Here is a 19,301-nt window from a genome sequence, read left to right as displayed (position 1 = left end):
CCACCTAGTTGATAAGAAAAAGAAACACATAAAGATGAAAACCGAAATATTCTCCTAAGCTGGCCAAGTCCTGAAACTAAACATTTTCTCCGTATTCAGAATTTTGGTTTTTGTAGTAGCAACATATAAATAGAGTTTTCAAACAAACAACTTATCTTTAGATGGAAGGAAATTCATTAAAAGGAATTGATGTTCTTCCCAACAACCACAACAACATAGTTTTTTGAGTTCCTTTCTCAGAAACTGGTAAATAACAAAATATATTTCTTTTAAAAAAGAAGCATGTTCATAGGAAAGGTTTCGAGGCAGTCTGTATTTCACCCACACAATTAAAAAAGAAGATGGTTTCCAGCAACCAATTTCCCGACTCAATCTGTGCCAAATAAAACAGATTTCAGTAGAAGCTTTTACTGCTGCAGAGGGAACTCTGTTCATTCTTCAGGGGAGAATGGACTGTTTATTTTCCATTTAAAGTTCCCAATTCTCCAGTTACTATATGTTTTTCTGCTCCAGCAGACTATCCAGTATGAGTAACTAAATTAAATTCAGGAAAACAAAACACAACATCTTTGTATAGAAGACAACGTTGAAATGTCGATGTAACGTCTGTGCTCCATCACATTAAGGTTTCTTATTGAAGAAAAGTGTTTACATAACCCTGATCCCGGAATACATATTTTTTTCATCATAAAAGAAGTATCTATCCAATCCAAAAGGAAAAATGACATCTCAGGGATACCTGGAAATGGCTAATGTTATCAATATACCTATGTGTTTTGAAAAAGTACAGAAACTAACTGATTAAGAGATGAACTATGGTCATAAGAAGCAGCTTCACATAGTGGTTATATCATCCCATCAAGTGTGGGACAAATTGATGTACCTCGGTGATTAAATTTACTTTAATCAGACAGTGGCTGCAGCATTACAGGAATCTCAAAAGAAATGAGTATTTGAGACAAAAAAAAATCAGAACATCTTCTCTAAAATGTGCTGTAGTATAGGATTCTGAGATAAACCTCTAGTGACACAAATAATGAGGCTGGCTGTAGAGGTAAGATGCGGTCTCTGATAGGCAAGGTTAAGAAGGCCTCTGAAAAAACAGACACCTACAGACAGGTATACAGACAGGCAGATAAGGATGCTGTGGTGGCTAATCTGCATTGTCAGCCTGATATGATTTGGAAACCCTCTTCTGGCTATGTCTATGATGTCATTTCCAAAAAGGTTGAGCTGAGGGAAGAACCATGCTGAATGTGGATGGTATCACCTGATGAACCGAGGGATTGACTGACGAAAAAGGAGAAAGAGCTGAGCATCAGCTCACCTCTCCCTGCTTCTTGATAAAATGTAAATAGAAGTCCATTCTCCTACTGCTATGATTTATCTGCCATGATGGACTGCATCCTCAAACTGCAAACCAAAATGAACCCTTCCCACTTTAGGTTGATATTTGCAGGTATTTTGCCATAGCCATGAACAAAATAACTAACACACATGTTAAGGAAGATGTCAGGACCCCGTCACCGTCATCTGCAGCTGTAATGAAGACCCAAGGCAAGGCCTCAGATCTTGGTGGAATGGACACTGTTTCTAGCATATTTATGTATATTTTCAGGGAAAGTCATGTAATGACTAATGCAAAAATGGTTCAAAACTAAAGGCTGTCAGTGCTGTTGAGAGTTAGGATGCAGGGACAGAGCAAGGGACACCAAGGCATCAGGCAAGAAGGAGGACATGAAGTCCATCAGAGAGCAAAAGGATGCTCAGCGGCCTCATGTGATGCCAGTGTTCAGGGTATGCTTTCTTCCCCTGAAGCTGGGATGCAGGGCCAGTTGAAACAACGCAGTCAATGAAGAAAAAGGCATTATTGTTCTCAAATTGCACCTTAGCACATGGATGATGATGCACAGCTTAGAAGAGCCAAAAAGCTTGAGCCTCCCTCGGGTACCTCAGAAGTGGTCTCCACACTTCACCCAGTTGAGGATGTGTTTAGAAAAGTAAAATTTCACGTTTTTTTTTTCCCTCTAATATTTCCTTCAGAGCTTGGAAAAGAGGAGTAGTACCTAATCCTTGCCCCAACACCTACAGAGGACATAGATTTCAGAGATGCCTGAAACCTTAGTACCAAACTACACACACAGACACACACACACACACACACACACACACACACACACAGTGCTTCCACATATATACTTTGAGTGTCTCTTTGGCAAATATCAGTTGCTTCCATGCTTACATTGCTATTCTTTGCTCTTGGGCCACAACTAACTCAAAAAAGAATTATATGACTATAACACTGTAATACGATGACAGTTAGTCATAAGTGAGGTAGCACTTGGTAACTAATAGACAGGGACTGCACACAATATAGACACGCTAGTCAAAGGGATGGCTCATTTCCCAGCAGGGTGGGTTATGGCTCTGAGATTTCATCATGCTACTCAGAGGAGTGTGGGAGTTAAATATATAAACTACCTCCAGAACTTTCTATTTAATAATTTTTTGGAGCGTGGTTAGCTGTGAGTAACAGAAATTCAAAAAATGAAATTATAGTTCATATTGTCACATGGGTCCCTACTCCTCGGAAGAGAGGGCTTGACATTTCAGGCATCAGCAGGTACCTGAAAGAAAGAGGACCACTAGAAACCATGAATCATGGAACTCACTGCTGAGAATGTGATCTTCAGGGCAACATCTAATGACAAAAACCTTAGAAGGCTCTGCACTGCTCTGGAGACCTACAGAGAGTGGGCTTCTTAAATATCGGACCAATGAAATAAGCCCTATAACATATTAAAAGCAACACAATACCGAGAAGTTCCTGTTTTTCTGTGAGTCTGAATAACTTGAGGCATCTAGGTTACATACTTTGTCTCTTTCACAAGCTTGAGCTTTCTTGAAGTACCTTTATTTGGGCAAATTCTCATATGCAATCTCTCTGACACCCTCCAAAACTTCAGTGCTAAAATAAAACACATGCTAATCTACAAGCACTGGGTCCTTAAGAACCAAAGACCCGAAAATAGTTTCCTACCTTAGTAAGTGACACAGAGCGATGTCTCACCTTCACTTCTAAATAAAGCTCAGATGCTCACCCTAAACACAGCTCGCTAAAGCCACACGAGTAAAGAATTCAGCATTTTCAAGGATCTGCAGTGGGGTAACTGGGTCAGTGAAGAAATGCTTTGGCCATGAGAGGTGCATCCCCTACCTTTTCTGATGCTTTGTCTTGACCCAGGAGTCCTGGACTCGGAGGAGGAGGGGCTCGGCGCTTCTTCATCTCTGACTTCATAGACACTCCAGAGATGTTGCCCAGTGAGAGGGAGGGACCCAGTGTTAGGGACCGAGAATGCAGAGATGGTGAGTTGGGTGTTGTTATGGAGCCCTGTAGGGAAAGAGACAGACAACACCTCATCAATAAGGTGACTTCTCTCTGTTCAAATGCCCAAACTTTAAACAACCCACTCTAGTTTCTAATGGCATCTAGTTATACTGGCAGACAGGAAGGACTGAAGCGAAACACCTATTACTATTCTCCTAGGCAACTTTACAACATTCCAAACCTATGCATTAGGGTCTACTTTTTTAATTTTACTAATTTTTTGGAGGATTTTATGTGAGCATATAGTAGTTATATCATTTTCCCTTCTCTTTCCTCCCTCTAATTTCTTCTGTGTTCCCTCCATACTCCTCAAATTCATGGCATCTCCTTCTTTATTACTGTTACACACACACACATATATACATATATATGAACATAAATTTACAAATACAGCCTGTTAAGTTCATTTAGTGTTGCTCATATGTATCTGTGCTTAGGGCTGCCTGCTTGGGATTGGATCATCTATCAGAGGTCATCCCAGGAGCAGACAGATTCTCCCTCTCTCAAAAGTCAGTCACTGCCTATAGATTCTCATTACAGGTAGGACCTTGTGTGATTTCCCCCATTCACATTGGGATGTCAGTTGGTATTATCATTTTCAAGTCTTCTTTAGGTATCCATACTGTCAAGATTTCATGGGTCTGGCTCAATCATGAAGCAATCAGCAGATCTAAACCTTTAGCAACACGTAGGAGCTAGAATCACTTGACATTTCCATTGAAACTGTAGGCGTAAGTCATCTATCTTAAAACTTCAACATGTCACATGAGCCATCTTAAAACTTTCAGGTGTCACAGGAATGAGCTCTTAGAGATTACAAAGGAGGGACTGCTGAAACAGTGTATTGCATTGGGGAGGAAGGGTAATAGTTTACCAGTGACAAATACTTCACCCGTTTTCACTTTCTTCTAACCTTCAAAAGTTATATAAAATATGACGGTGTATCCTAAGCACTATGCTTTGAAGACTCTCAGACCAATAGCGTAGAACCAGGATGGAGCATGACCAACCTCCCACCTGCGCACCAAGACCAGCACCTGGGGCCATTCTTGTGCTTAGATTCATTAGCAGATTATTTCTTCAGGGATCTGACCTGGCTTTATGCCATGCCTAGCTCACCTAGCTCACGATCTTAGGAGAAAAAAAAAATACTCTAACCAAAAACAAAACAAAACAAAAAACCCAAATTTTAATTTACATACTCTGCAACATTGCCATAAAGGTTTAGACAGTGTTTGAAAGACCTGCTAATATCTGAAATGGTAAGGCTGCTCTTGTGATATTAATATTCAGGAAAGACTGGCTAGGCACAGGGCATGGGCACATTGGACATGACTAGTGCTCTAAGGCAGTTGTGAATTTCTGGTTCAGGAAAGAATTTCAGAAGAAGGAGCTATTTCAACTGCAAGGCAAACAAAAGCCACTCTCTCTGCCACAGTAGAAAGGTGTTTATATCCACAGGCTGTGTAACACTGCTCTGACTTCTACCTTTCAGATGACCCAGGTATTTGGTACTAATCAGGTGGAGTCAGTGGCAAGGTTCACCTTCCACCCTTCCCTCTGGCTTCATGAAAAGCTCCTGCCAGCTGCTCCAGCATTTATCCTTGCAGAGGTCACTGATTCTGTATAGAAACCATCTCTCTCCAACATCTTTTTGAGCACACTTGCCAAACCAAAAGCAAGAAAAAAAGGAATAAACCGTGAATTCGTATTTTCAAGGTTCCCCAGGTATTTCTTAGCGCTGTCAAATCACTGCTTTAAGCTTTCTCACTCATCTCTGGACTCCTGGAGTGCTATTTTCTGTTGCTAAGGAGAAGCTGGCGAAGGCCAGAAATATTCTGAAATTGAAAGCAGCTTTGTACACAGGCTAATGGATAGCACTAATGAGCTTGGAGACAGCATCTTCTCCCCTCCTGGAATATGGATGCAGGGCAGACTTGGTGGCCTTGAAGAGACAAAGGATGCAAATGGATTGAGGAGCAATTCTGTTTCTCTGACCTAAAATGGAAATGTTCTGGCTGACCCACCAGGATTCTGCAGCTCAGACCTTCAGCTATGGTTGGACTACAAGATTTTTCAGAATAGACAGGCAGGACCAAGAGAACACATGATAGAGACCTCATTCCTTGAGGAGCATATTTTTATATATGCTGAAACCCTTAGGGAGCTACTGTAGTTTTGTGCTCATAATACTAAATTCACACACCTGTAGAATTGACTGTGGATTCTAGTTTTGTCCTCTTCTGTGGGTCCTGGAATATAAGGGCCTTACCAACTGTGAACCATCTTTACTTAGACACCCAAGGATAAGTAGTCACATAAAATTGGTCTTTCTCTAAGCAATAGAGGAGAGGGTGCCAGAACTGGCCTTGTCCTGTAGCCAGACCGATGAATATTTTAAATACCATCATAGAACTTTCATCTAGCAACTGATGGAAACAGAGGCAGAGACATGCAGCAGATCATTGGACTGAGCTCCCAAAGTCCAGTGGATAAATGGGAGGAGTGAGAATATGAGCAAAGAGGTCAAGACCATGATGGGTTCACCCACTGAAACAGTCTACCTGAGCTAATGGGAGCTCACCAACTCCAGCTGGACAGGAAAGGAAACAGCATATGTTCAAACCTCTGAATGCTGGTGAGTTATGGCTGGGGCAGACTGCAGGGCCACTGGCAGTGGCACCAGGATTTATTCCTACTGCATGTACTGGCTTTTTTGGAACCCATTCTCTTTGTATGTATACCTTACTCAGTCTAGATATAGTAGGGAGGACCTTGGACCTTCCCCAGAGCAGTGTGTCATGCCCTCTCTGAGGATTGGATGGGGATGGGGTGGGAGAGTAGGTGGAGGGGATAGGAGGAGGGGAGGGAGTCGGAACTGGGATTGGTATGCAAAATGAAAAAAAAATAGTTTGTTTTCCTTTTAAAAATAAAATAAAGAAAAACTGGTCTTTCTTTCGAGGTTATATTACTATACTTCTTGATATATTACTTTCAATTTGCTAGCAATTAAGTATTATCATTAACAGGAAGCTCAGCACATACTTTTTACATACACTAGAATGACAGAAAAATCTGAAGGAATTATCTATACTCTGAGACTAAAACATTTGTAAACATTATCCCATCCTACTTATCTGAATAATAATAACTCTTTACTGAGATGCTGCCTGGAACTACATTTTTTTTTTAAATAAAATAAGATGTTGAATATGACTTAGCTTATTGTTGTTCTAACAGCATGTTCAACAAGTTAAAACCATACAGGGAAATCTTTTCTTCCCACAAAGTAAATTAACAAAGAAGCTGCTAAACTCAAACTACTTTTTCCAGTCTTCCATGTTCTTGTCACCAGGAAAGGAAGGGTGAGGGACAGCAGAGGCAGACAGGGGAAGGAGGCCTCAGCAACTTTCGTTCACAGAAGGGTAATGGTGGTTCTGCTAGCTATGCACCCAGCTCCCCTCCCTGCATTTTATTCCAACCTCTGTGCTAAGCTGAATGCTATCATTTTCTAGGCTCTCTTGTAACTGCGCACACCTGTGTTCTAAAACGCTCTCCAATAAAACAAACATGTACTGCATGTTTATCTTCTCCAGAGTAAGACCTAGCCATAGTCACTAACCACAGTCACCAAACAGAGCCACCCTGGCCCTGTGTTGTGCTAAAAGGCTGTTGCTCCCGTGTCTACCTCCCACAACTTTTCAATAATGGTGAGTGTGTTAGATCAAAGCCTCTGGATTTTGGAAACTTGCTATAACAGCATCTTTCTCTACGAACATGGCCACTATGAGAGGCTATTTGAATGCGATGGATGTTAGTCTAGAAAAGAAAGCCTGAAGGAGGGTTACGGCACAATTTTAAGTACATCCCTAAGCAGAAATTTGTTGAGGCTGTTCACTGGATCTGAGAACAGACCAGCAACTGTGAGTCACCCGGGATACACCTCATGGGTAACAAGCAGATTAGGCCATGAATTAGGCAGGCTTGAGAGCCGCAGAGAGAAGGTGGCACAGTTGTCACTGCAGTGTGCAGTGGAGGAGGTGATATTTGAAAGGGGACAGTAGACCTGGGAGATGGTATTTAAAAAAAATCAATATCCTGGTGATTCAACAAAAACATTAGACTGAAGCTTTTTCCTCCTCTGGTTCTGCCATATAAATTTTCTGCAGGACATGGGATATCCTTTTCCTCTTGAGAGTCAGCATTCTCAACAATGCAGTGAAGCTGGGGTCATCGGCGATATCTGCGCCTGGTCATCCTGACCTCCACCCCCATGGGCTGGAGATGGCAGATCCTGGAGAGGAATGGGCACTCACCATTTTCCACAAACACCCAGTAATAATTGAGTGTACTGCTCTCTCCTTTTAAGGAGGGAGCCTTATTCTAGATCTCTGCATTTAAAGTTGCTTTGCAACTGTGACAGACGTTTTAGCATTAATAAGTTATTTCTTTTTCATGTGCATCATAGCTTTGCCAAAGCACAGTGATCTGCTTTGGTGTAGAATGTAAATACTGACAAATTGGAGCAGAAGTCCATTTCGCTGGCTGTACTCTGAACACGGCACTTTTACATGTAGCTAATGGCTCTGCTCTACTTTCCAGCCGCTCTGTCTAATGCAACCTGAATTAATAAGTGTAAGACTAATAAGAAAAAAATTAGTAAGTGGCACTTGTCCTTTAGAGTTACAATCGTTTATGCGCTACCAAATAACTCCAGTGTTCAAAAAAAGCAGGCTGCAATTGGTTGTTGAAGTTGGAAGAAAACCTCAAACACAGACAGCAGAGGTAGATTTTGACATAGTCAAATCCGTGTAGATGACTGGAAAGAGGAAGTCAGAATCACTGTTTGGCAGTGTCATTAGATATACAGTACATAGAAGATAACGTTTTAATAGTAGTGACAATGGCTGTCTACATAGTTTATGGGAGTTCACGGCTTTTTATCTGCAGAGTCCAAACTCCCTTCCTTACCCCAAATTAAAAAAATAAATACTCAGGGGAAGATGTCTACAGAGTAGGACATACTAAGTAGGGTCAATACTAGATTTAATGGAGCTTAAGCAGACCACCCCCTTTCTAGTAATATTTAAGTCAGCTATTTTACTTGTTTATGTTTTACTTGAGGGCGTCTATTCTGTGTCCAATTAAAAAGATGTCTATGGAGGGCAGCCTAAGTCAGTCAGGAATTTTCCAGCATTCAGAGTAGCTCATCTGAACATGACTAAAAGGAAGTAAGAATGGGAGGAACCTCACAACTTGCACACACACACACACACACACACACACACACACACCGCTTCTAGCCCATCTAAGACAGAAATCCATTATGCTAAAAGAAAACAAATATCAAAGACAACACAGTTATCTTAGGAATTAAGATTAAATATAATAGTTTTACTTCCAAATACTTAGATTAAAAGCCGGAATACATATATTAACAATAAATAACCACTATTTTCAAGTGAGAAAGCCAAACAATTCCTTTCTTACACTTTTAGTTTTCATGTTTTTTCTTCCTTTCAGGAAAAAAAAAAACTCCCCAAAATATCATGAAGTTCAAATTTACCATATTAGTTCAGTGCGAAGCTCAATGAATCCCTGAAAGCTTTCCAGAAAGTTCACCCTGGCTCCACCTCAAAAGAAGACTTCCAGCTCCAGGGAGGCCAAGGCAGGAAGTGTCACACAGAAGCGTGCAGGTTTATGGGAGGCCAGCCTTCAAAAGAGGCATGCTTTCTAATTACAGGTGCATGGCTTCCCCAACAGCTGGAAGCACTCTTAGCCATGACTAGGGAGTCATTATGACTGTGATGACGTGAGATGTCCTTCTGTACATGTGCTGCTTTTATTGGTTGATAAATAAAGATGTTTCAACCAATAGCTTAGCAGAGTATAGCCAAGTAGGAAATCCAAACAGAAATACATGGAGAGAGTAGGTGGAGTCAGAAAGACACCATGTAGCCTGCCAAAGGAGGCAGATGCCATGTAGCTGCCCAAGAAGCAAGAGGTAACAAACCACAAGTCTCATGGTAGAATACAAAATAATAGATACGGGTTAATTTAAGATATAAGAGCTAGCTAGAAATATGTTTGAGCCATTGGCCAGTGTTGTAATTAATGTAGTTTCTGTGTGATTATCTGGGTCTGGACATCTGGGAAACGAACGAGCAGTTTGCATTGTGTAAATGTAAATATAATTTACTGCTTACATTGTGGCACGGAAAGAATTACTTCATCTTTGTCACCACACAGTGGAGGTCATATGCGAAGCAACAGGTCCTATGTTCAGCCTATCTCTGCATGCTTTCAGTAGGAGCCATTAAAAACCACCCTTTATATACATATGTACATCCCAGGTACATGCTCACACATGGGCACACATGTGTACACCACGGCCAAAGTTAAACACATAGGATGAGCTTGGTAATCACAAAACAATATGGCTGAAGAACTGGACACTTTACGTCATAGCCTTTCTTCTCCGTTTCCTTTAAACTCTTCTACACTTGAGCTGGAAGCCCAAATGTCCCCTTAAGTTGGAGTTTCCCTCAGGATTCTCATGGAATTTCAGAGAAGAGTTGATCTTACATTTCCAGGCCTTCCTCCTCTCTCACTAAGAGCAACTCACAGCAGTGAGGAAGTGGACGGCCAGCATGTAGGATGGGCTTCCATCAGGGTACCATTACCTCAGGCCCACAGCATCAGGACAGGCTCAGTCTGTGCCAGTGAGGGTCATGCCTGTGTGCTCAGTGCTGCAGGGGGAGGCTGAATGATTTTCTGCTCCTCACTGTTTATCATTTCCTTCAAAGGTTTTCCCATCCTCCCTCCCTCCCGTCCTCCCCCTTCCATCCTTCCCATCTACTTATCCCCTCCTCCCTCATCTTTCTCCCCATCAATACTAATTGGTCTTATTCCATGAATCAAGACCTGACATAAACCATTACTTCAGAAGAGCTGATTACTTTACATCATGATGATTATATGTTCTATATGCTGGAAAAGTGCTGATGGAAAATATAAAAGGTCTAACTATGAAAAATACGATGTAGCAGAGATATTACCTTTATTCAGCTATATTATAGGGTGTGTTTGTATGGAAACATTATCTTATACAGAAAAGTTATATAATTTTCATTTATCAGTTAAATAAAGGAGTCCTTATTTGTTAATATATATATATATATATATATATATATATATATAACACCTTTGTACTGCTTATGGACACCTGTTCAGGAATAAGTGTTTCAAAAGGGTTCTTACCTTGGGTGGGGGAATGACGCTTCAGAGGAGTCATTACCTCAGGGAGGGGAGCATGAGATGGGCTAGGCTTAGAGGGGCAACAACATTTGTATTTCCTGTGTGTTTCAGAGATTAAAATAAATACAAACATAATACAATTAATATAAATATAGCTAAACATTAAGCCCTGTGAGCTTTGCATGAAGGATAGGTGGCTCTGTCCTTGGCAATTCAGTATGAATTAGGGCTAAGAGCATTTCTAAGATGCAAAAGGACAATCAGGTGCAGAGTGAAGTCCTGAGTGTAGGAACAGGATGCTGAGGACCTTCAAGACTCCCCAGTCATGAGTCCACAGCCATGGTAAAAGACAAGGTCAACAAGAGACTCACTTAAGATGGAAAATCAATAAAACATAATTTAAGTTGGAAGTCACAGCAAAGGCTGGCCAACAGGAAAGGGCATGTAAAACAAATGGAGGAGCAAGGAATTCTGGGTCTTTTCAAAATGCTCCGGGGGTGGAGACAAATATCACAAGATACCTGGTCCAAGGTCCTAAACAACTAGATGTGATCTCATTCCAGGACTGCAAAAAATACAGGGGCGAGATGCTCCCAGGGAGCCCATAACTGCAAGGCTTCACCCATCTGCTTGCTAAGCCCAGGGAGAAAGTAGACAAGAGGGTTGGCACAAGAGCCAACACCTGACAGCTTCAGGAAGAAATAACTCATTGTAGAAAAAAGCACATGAGATCATAAGTATGTGCAAAGCCCAGCTGGCCATGTGCCCACCGGTCAACATTCTCAGGGTACAAACTGAAAATAAATCCAGGGGGTTAGAACAAGGTAGCAAGAGGTCTGAGAGAGCACAGGTGCTCAGCAACGAGTAGAACAAAGACTCTACAATTATTTCAAAGGACATACCCAGGAGGAAATCACAGTCTAGGAAGCCTTTCTCCACACAGATATAGATCAAGGCACAGCAAATCTGCACAGAAAAGATGAGGCTGAAGAAATGAGGAGGTCCCGGGAAGACTCACACGCTTCCTAGGCAGCCAGACCTCCAGGGCTCAAGGAGGCTGCAGACAGCATCTCTCCAGCTGTTAAAGGGCTGTACCAGGACCACAAACCCCCAAAATCAGGAGGTAGCTGCAAAACTGTGCTGGGAGTTGGGGACATCAGCCTTGGCAAGATGATGGCACAGAGGTGTGCCACAACATGCTGTTCTGTGGGCTCCCTGAAGGTAGCAGGTGACCTGACAGTGGGTCACAGGTGGAACAGTAGACAAAGGAGGCAAAGAGCATCCTAGCTTTCTGTTTAGGCACAGGGAATACAGAACTGCCACTTCCTGGATGGAAATGATCATGGGTTCATTACTCTGCAAGTCGCCCCTCCCTAGCATCTGAAGCAACTTAAGCCAGTCAACATGGAACCAAATGAGAGTCTAGTTTTGTATCCATCTGTTAAAGAATAGGGAGAGAACTAAGGATGTGAGAAACATCAAATCACACGTAGAGGGAAGAGAGAGCAAATCAGTGTGTTGAGAGAGACATTTTCTGCCCCCAGCATCCTTACAAATATTGTGTTTTCAAGAAGTTTAACATCTGTGCTTCCAAGCCACTGTCATGTACAAGTAGGGGGTGAAGAGAAGGGAAAGAAAGGGAAAAGCTGAATAATTTGAGCATGACGGGGAAAGGTTGATGTGAAGACTCAAAGGTGAAGGAACACCTGAGTCCATGGTGAAGTCCTGACCCATGTTGCCACTGAGGGCCATGTCTGGGTCCGTGGTCATGAAGCAGCAGGGGTCTGTGTTGATGTCACCACTAAAGGCCATGTGGACATCTCTGGTCTAGACTGTCCCCTGGGACCATGTTGATATCCAAGAGCTGCATAGAGCTGATCCCACCCCTCACCAGCTGCAGCACTCTGGAGAGTGGGTCCTGTACCTTGCCTGGACAGAACAGTAGACATGGCCCTGGTGGTATGGGTGAGGTGGCCCTGTGGGTTTGAGAACAGGAAAACGGCCCTGCCTCTTGCTGCCTGTGACACTGAGTGAACTAGCCAGGCCATGCTGGAGAGCTCTCTCTGATGTTGAGGATGAGGGAGAGTTGGCAGGCTGACCAGCCCACCTACCACTCAGGCCTAGAACTAGGGCTATGAGTTGGCTCACCCCAACTCCACCTTATCTATGAACTGTTGGAACTTGTGAAGGGGTGGTCCTGCAGACCCAAAGCCCCAGGATCTCCACGACACAGGGCAACAAAGGATACCCAAGATGAGTCCCAGTGAGGGCCCATTATTGATAGTGTAGCAGAAGCCGACGGACTCAAACCAGACGAATGACTCATTGCAATGAACACTAGCAGGTAATGATGTGTGGGTCTACTGTGTGACTCACTGTGTGCTGACTCACTACAGCTTTCAGGACGATATTTTTTTTTCTTTTAAAGTTTATTTTGTTTTGTTTTGTTTTGGGGGGGGGACGTTGCAAAGGCAGAGCGTGGATACAAAGAGACAGGGAGATGAATAGGAACAGGGTGCATGATGTGAAACCCACTCAATAAAAAAGAGTTAATGACTGTCAATTAACTTTTCAGGTTCTGTTATGTATTTTAAGCTAAGCATCTGCACTTCCTGGATGTGGAGTATGCCTGAGAGTCCATGACTTCGCTCTTAGAACCTAGGAGGAGATGCTGAAACCTTCAAAATGGGGGACTAATGTAAAGATACTGAAGGAACAGCCTTGATAGGGACATCTGAATCTCATCCTCGTCTTTCTTGGGTTCCTGACCACGAGATGATCTGCCTTCTCTGCCACACACTTCCCTGCAATCTGCAACCTTACCTAAGCCCCAGAGCAACAGGTTAATCAACTATAGATAGAGACCTCCAAAATGTGACCTAAGATAAACCTTTTTTTTTAATGTGGGGGGTGTAGGGGGACAATGACAGAGACAGTGAGAGAAAGCATGTGTGTGTGGTGTGTTTGTGAAGAGGGCACCCAGGATCATGCACACAGCAGGACACACCGGTGCTCTATCACTAAGCTATATTCCAGACCGACTTAGATACTTTTCTTTCTAACCTTACCGTGCAAATGTGTGGGTTTGCACGCAGAAAATACACATGGATGGCAGGCAGGTATCTTCCTCTATTGCTCTCTGCCTTATTTTTGGGGACCTGGTCTCTCACTGAACTTGGAGTTCAGTGAGTCCCCAGATCCTCCTGTCTCTGCCTTTCGGTGCTGGAATTACAGGCACGCATTGTCACACTTTCTCTTTTTCCTTCTTCTTCCTTTCTAAATGGATGTTGGCAAGTCTGAACTCAGTTTTTTATGCCTGTGAGGCAGATACTTTCCCCACTGGGCCATCTTCCTAGCCTCATCTTAAGATCCTTTGCTTTGGTAACAGATGCTGATGAACGCAGCATCTCTAATTGGACAATTAGAAATCTAAGAAGCGCTGACATTCCAAATGTTTTGGGTGTTGACATGATGCTTATGTTTCCCATTGTGAAGCCTTTCAGATTTTGAACTTTTGAATTAAGGACTATCAGCTGGAAAACCAAACACAAATGTTGCGGATACTTCTTGTGTCAAGTATTTTGGATAAAGGGCACTAATTTGAACTTTCACTGCAAATGCTTCAGAAGAAAAAGCCCTTGAAGCTTTAAGTATGAATGCCTCTCTGGCAGCTCCCCCATTGGCCCTAGGAAGGGCTTAACACGACTATTTTATTTTAACATAATTTTCCGTTTATCTGTTTCATGGGAGGGGACACAGATGTGGAGGTCAGACAGAGGACAATTTGCAGGAGTCGCTTGTCTATCATGTAGGTCCCAGAAAATGAACTCAAGTCATATACTTGACAGCACGTGCCTTCACATGCTGAGTCATCTCATCAGCCAAACGTGAACATTGTAATTACTCTTTTTTACAAGTACACGAATAAAAAGACTCTCAATTGCATATTGAGGTCTATATACCTCCAATGTATAGGAGTTTTACAACTGAGTCATGGGAAAAAGAAACAAAAAACTGAGCTGATTTGCAATGAATTGGTACTTGTTTCTGGCAGGAACAGGAATGTGCCCTTCTGGGAATCATCGTAGTAACACAGTCTTGCGAAAGCCATAAAGTTTCCATATTCGTTGATTCACTAATTCCGCTAGATTCGTTAAAACAACAGCTGCCTAGTGGTAGTGGTGCACGCCTTTAATCCCAGCACTTGGGAGGCAGAGATAGGTGGCTCTCTGTGAGTTCAAGGACAGTTTGGTCTACAAGAGCTAGTCCCAGGAGAGGCTCCAAAGCTTAAAAAAAGAAAGCCAAAAAAAAAAAAAAAAGAAGAAGAAAAAAATCACAACAACAGCAAAAACAAACATCCCAGATGGAAACAGTTTTGGAGACAATGGTGTCATAGCTAGAGTGACACTAACAGTAACAAGTGACAGATACTTGAGCTTTATCCAGAAACGACCAAGAGCCTGCACCGTGCTGTTTTCTTAAAGATGCTGGGTGGTGGTGATTTTAAATCGGCCCAACACAGGGAAACACAAGGCTTTATGAGGTAGGAGGACGGTAAGTGCTTAAATCACAATCCAAATTCAAACAGACACAACCCAGAGTCATTTTCTTTTCTGTGCTGCAGACAGAACCCAGAGCCTGGCATGCAAGGCAATGGCTTCCCACGGAGCTGGACTCCCAGCTTCCTCAGAGCCTGGCATGCAAGAAAATGGCTTCCCATGGAGCTGGACTCCCAGCTTCCTCAGAGCCTGGCATGCAAGAAAATGGCTTCCCATGGAGCTGGACTCCCAGCTTCCTCAGAGCCTGGCATGCAGGAAAATGGCTTCCCACGGAGCTGGACTCCCAGCTTCCTCAGAGCCTGGCATGCAAGAAAATGGCTTCCCACGGAGCTGGACTCCCAGCTTCCTCAGAGCCTGGCATGCAGGAAAATGGCTTCCCACGGAGCTGGACTCCCAGCTTCCTCAGAGCCTGGCATGCAAGGCAATGGCTTCCCAAGGAGCTGGACTCCCAGCTTCCTTTTACGGAAATGCATCCAGCCCTTTTCACTATGAAGATAGCAGGGCAAACATTTAAGTATGTAATTTTAAATGGGGGGAGGGGAGAGCAAATCTGCCACTCTCTATGTGTGTTAGAGTGGCTCTATCACTGAGAGAGAGCCTGGGAGAGGTGCGAGGTGACAGGAAACGTTGGAGACCAGAAGCGTTGATGTGATTCCCAGTCTACTCATGCACATATGAGCAGCACCAACTAGACTCAGTGGATAATAAAAAACAAAAAACAAAAACAAAAACAAACAAACAAACAAAAAAACCCAAAGGGGAACATTAAGTTGGGGAGAGAGACATGGTGTTGTGATCTTGGAAGAGTGAGAGCAGTGGAAATGATCAGAATATACTGCATACGTGCATGAAATTCCCAAAGAATAAATAAAAATACACTTTAAATTGCCATCTGCTATTCATTTTACAATACTGAATATATAATGTAAAGATACAGACTATACAAAATTGATTTCTAGCAAAAAGTCAGCTCTACCCTAAAAGCACATTGCTCAGCCCTCAGGGTATATTTTCTTATTAGCAATTTGTGAATGTTCCAGAAACAGCCTTCTTGAGCTTTTCCAGGCTAGGGCAAGGCTGATTCCTTGTACTTGTGGGAACACTGACACCCTGTGGTAGAGCCAGCACCACGCACTTGTTTCCGCAGCCTCTGGGAGCTCATTGTCTTCACCTAGCCCAGTACCAGACGGGAAGGAAGACGGGCCACAGAACATAGGAAATATGACAGGATTTCCTTAAGATGGTATTTCTAGTGTCATTTCCTAAGATGTCCTAGTGTCCATGGGTTTCCTTCCTATTTTCTGGAGTCCTAAATGGCTAGGCTTGTAGGCAAAGACTACAGGGAGTTTATGGGGGCTTTGAATATGGAATCCACTGCCAAGCACAGCAAGAGGTTCCCTTCTCCCCAGGGGAGTCAACGCCAAGGTACCAGTTTTCCTCAAAACCCCTACAGGGCAAGAAAATAAACTGCCTCTAGTTTTAATTTTATGTATTTATGTTTTGATCCCTGATTCTTTAAGTCATTCATCAAAAAGTCTTTGACTTCTTAGTAGCAAGACATCAGTATCAATGATAATGAATTTTAGATTGGTGTACTTACAGGAATTTTTTTTTTTAACCAAATGATGGGGCCTATTAAAGGTAGCTTATTTCCTCTGGTAAATGCTAGAAAGGTCAGTATGCCTTGCTTGGTGTACCTTAGCTAATGACATATCCTCTAAAGCACATTCCCTCCACAAATATAGAAAGAGGAGTTTCCTGGAAAATGTGGGATTCCAAGAAAATCATTTGAAGCTATTAGAAAAGTACTGGGTATAGTTAATTTGATTCAAATAACAAAGGAAGCTAAATCTTGGAATAAGGTAAACTTCGCCTATGGGAACTGAATTTACCTGAGAAGTAGGTTATCTGGACTATTTGTCTCATAGATACGATAAACTACTTACAGCTTCTCAAGAAAAAAAAAGCAGTCATATCCGCAATCCCTCTGATAAGGCTCTACTCAACTGTGTTCAGCATTTCAGAAGAAAGGCTTCCTGGTGGTGGTGTTAAGTGAGTCAGGCAAGGCTAATCCTTACACAGTGCTCTCCTGTTGTAGAGTTGGGGAAGTGAACGTGGCCAGGCTCCCCTGCTGGGCTGGAATCTAAAGCTCATTTCCTGACCTTGATGGAGGTACCAGTCCTTGGTCTCACAGAGACTTGACCCAACCCCCTCTGACCTCCACACTTCTGACCTTGAGGTAGGTACTTTTCCCGAGTCTCACAGAAACTGGCACTCCCCCCCCACCCCCACCCCCACTCACTCACACACCTCCAAGCAGTCTACTTCCTGGAGCTGGAAAAGTTATATAAAGGCACAGGGCAGCCTGATGGCAGAGGAGTTCTCAAGAGTCCCAAAGCCACCACCTCCCAGCCCTTAAAGCAATACTCAGTCCTGTACCGGACCTCAAAGTAGAAGAAATCAGGAGATGGAAGTGCTTGCAATTTATCACCGGGTCTACATATTGGGCATCTCTCAGTCTAATTCAACTAGAAAGAGGAATGGCTGCCTTCGATCCTTCAAAACAGAACATACAAAGACATGGAGAGCTCCTGTGACCCTGACTGCTGATGCAAACCTGATCCTGCCTTCTGGTCAGTTTAAGGGTGTACCTCCAGGCTAGAAGACAACGGCAAAGTGACAGGAAATGGTAGCACAGTGTTCTTAAGGAATGCCGTGTCAATTATACACTCAAGAGACCATACTAAACACCCACAAAGGATTCAACGAGTTCAACAGATTGGATCAGTAATCCATAGCTGGAAATAGGGTTTCTCTGTGTCTGCAAAAGGAAGAGTAACCTGATCATATCACTAAGCTGACCACTGAGGCCACGCAGGGCTGAGGTAGCAGCTTAGGTCACCTGTAGTGACAGTCACCATTTTATTACATGTCACCCTATCCCAGGACTTGAATTATGTTCTAAAATCAGTGATTGACCTTGCATATCAAGGCTTCGTGTACAGACATTGCTTTACATTAAAAATAATTATGACTATTTTTTTCTAGTGGAAAAATATATATCCCAAAGAACACTCTACATCAGTAGGTAACCATCATTTTCTTACCTTCACAGTTGTGCAGGAAATCATACTGAATCACGGTTGTTGAACCTCTCACTCTGCCACTGAGGGGCCTGTGGGTGTTGTTTAGCTCTTGCTATTACAAATAATGTCATAAGAAATGGCCTCCTATATCACCACAGACTCTAACAAAGGAGATTGTATTATAGATTTCTAAAAGTAGAATTTCTGTGGCAATGAATAATAAATCTACTTATAGTTTGGCTAGATAGTATCAAAACCCCACTTGAAATGCTAAAGCATTTTGCTTTCTGCTTAGTGACACATTTGAGAGTCCCACAGAGGCCAATGACAGTGGGACCAGGATTTATGCCTAGTGCTTGAACTGACATCTAGGAGCACATTCTCTTTGGAGGGATACCTTGCTCAGCCTAGATATAGGCGGGAGGGCCTTGGGTTTTGCCTCCAAGTGAAGTGTCAGACTTTGTTGACTCCCCATGGGAAGCTTTACCCTTTCTGATGAGTGGATGGGGGGGGGGTAGGGAAAGGGTGAGGGTGGGGTATGAGGAGGGGAGGGAGTAGGAACAGGGATAGCTACATAAAATGAGAAAAAAATGTATTAAATTTATTTTAAAAAGGATAAGAACAAATGTTATATGATACCCCCCCAGAAAAAAGAGTACCCACAGATCAGCCAGCACAAGTGATGAATAAACTTCCAAAATTTTGCCATCTAATAGGTAATGAGAGTTTGCAGTAAGTGTAATCATGACTAAGCTATGCTCAATAATTTACATACCACATACGCCAGTTTTCTTCCGATATCGTCTATGCATTCCCATCTACACATCAACTTCAGTCTCTATTCAGCCTTCTCTATTCTAAACGCCCTCTCCCATGCAATATGTGGAGGTTTATAGATTTATTACTAGTCTCATATTCATATCGTCTCCCCCTCTCCCTTTTCTTTCTCCTGGATTGCTTCCTGATGCCTTTATTCTCCATCCTGTCATTCAAGATGTTTTCCCCTACAGT

The 19,301-nt window shown here is 42.7% G+C and overlaps 1 protein-coding gene across 5 annotated transcripts in view; it reads right to left on the bottom strand.

Moving 5' to 3' along the window:
• Cobl (cordon-bleu WH2 repeat protein) overlaps positions 1–19,301 on the bottom strand; it is a 222,498-nt gene that overhangs the window by 102,994 nt on the left and 100,203 nt on the right. For all 5 annotated transcript variants that reach the window (XM_041669022.1, XM_041669025.1, XM_041669024.1 and 2 more), the window contains one exon: positions 3,218–3,391. In XM_041669022.1, the coding sequence (XP_041524956.1) occupies positions 3,218–3,391 (174 nt within the window). The remainder of the gene's footprint in view (positions 1–3,217; positions 3,392–19,301) is intronic.

Source organism: Microtus oregoni, unplaced genomic scaffold, assembly GCF_018167655.1.
Source record: "Microtus oregoni isolate MIOR12 unplaced genomic scaffold, Mior012 000019F_ref0000042, whole genome shotgun sequence".
NCBI classification, from domain to species: domain Eukaryota; kingdom Metazoa; phylum Chordata; class Mammalia; order Rodentia; family Cricetidae; genus Microtus; species Microtus oregoni.
This window is presented reverse-complemented; position numbering and strand designations above follow the sequence as displayed.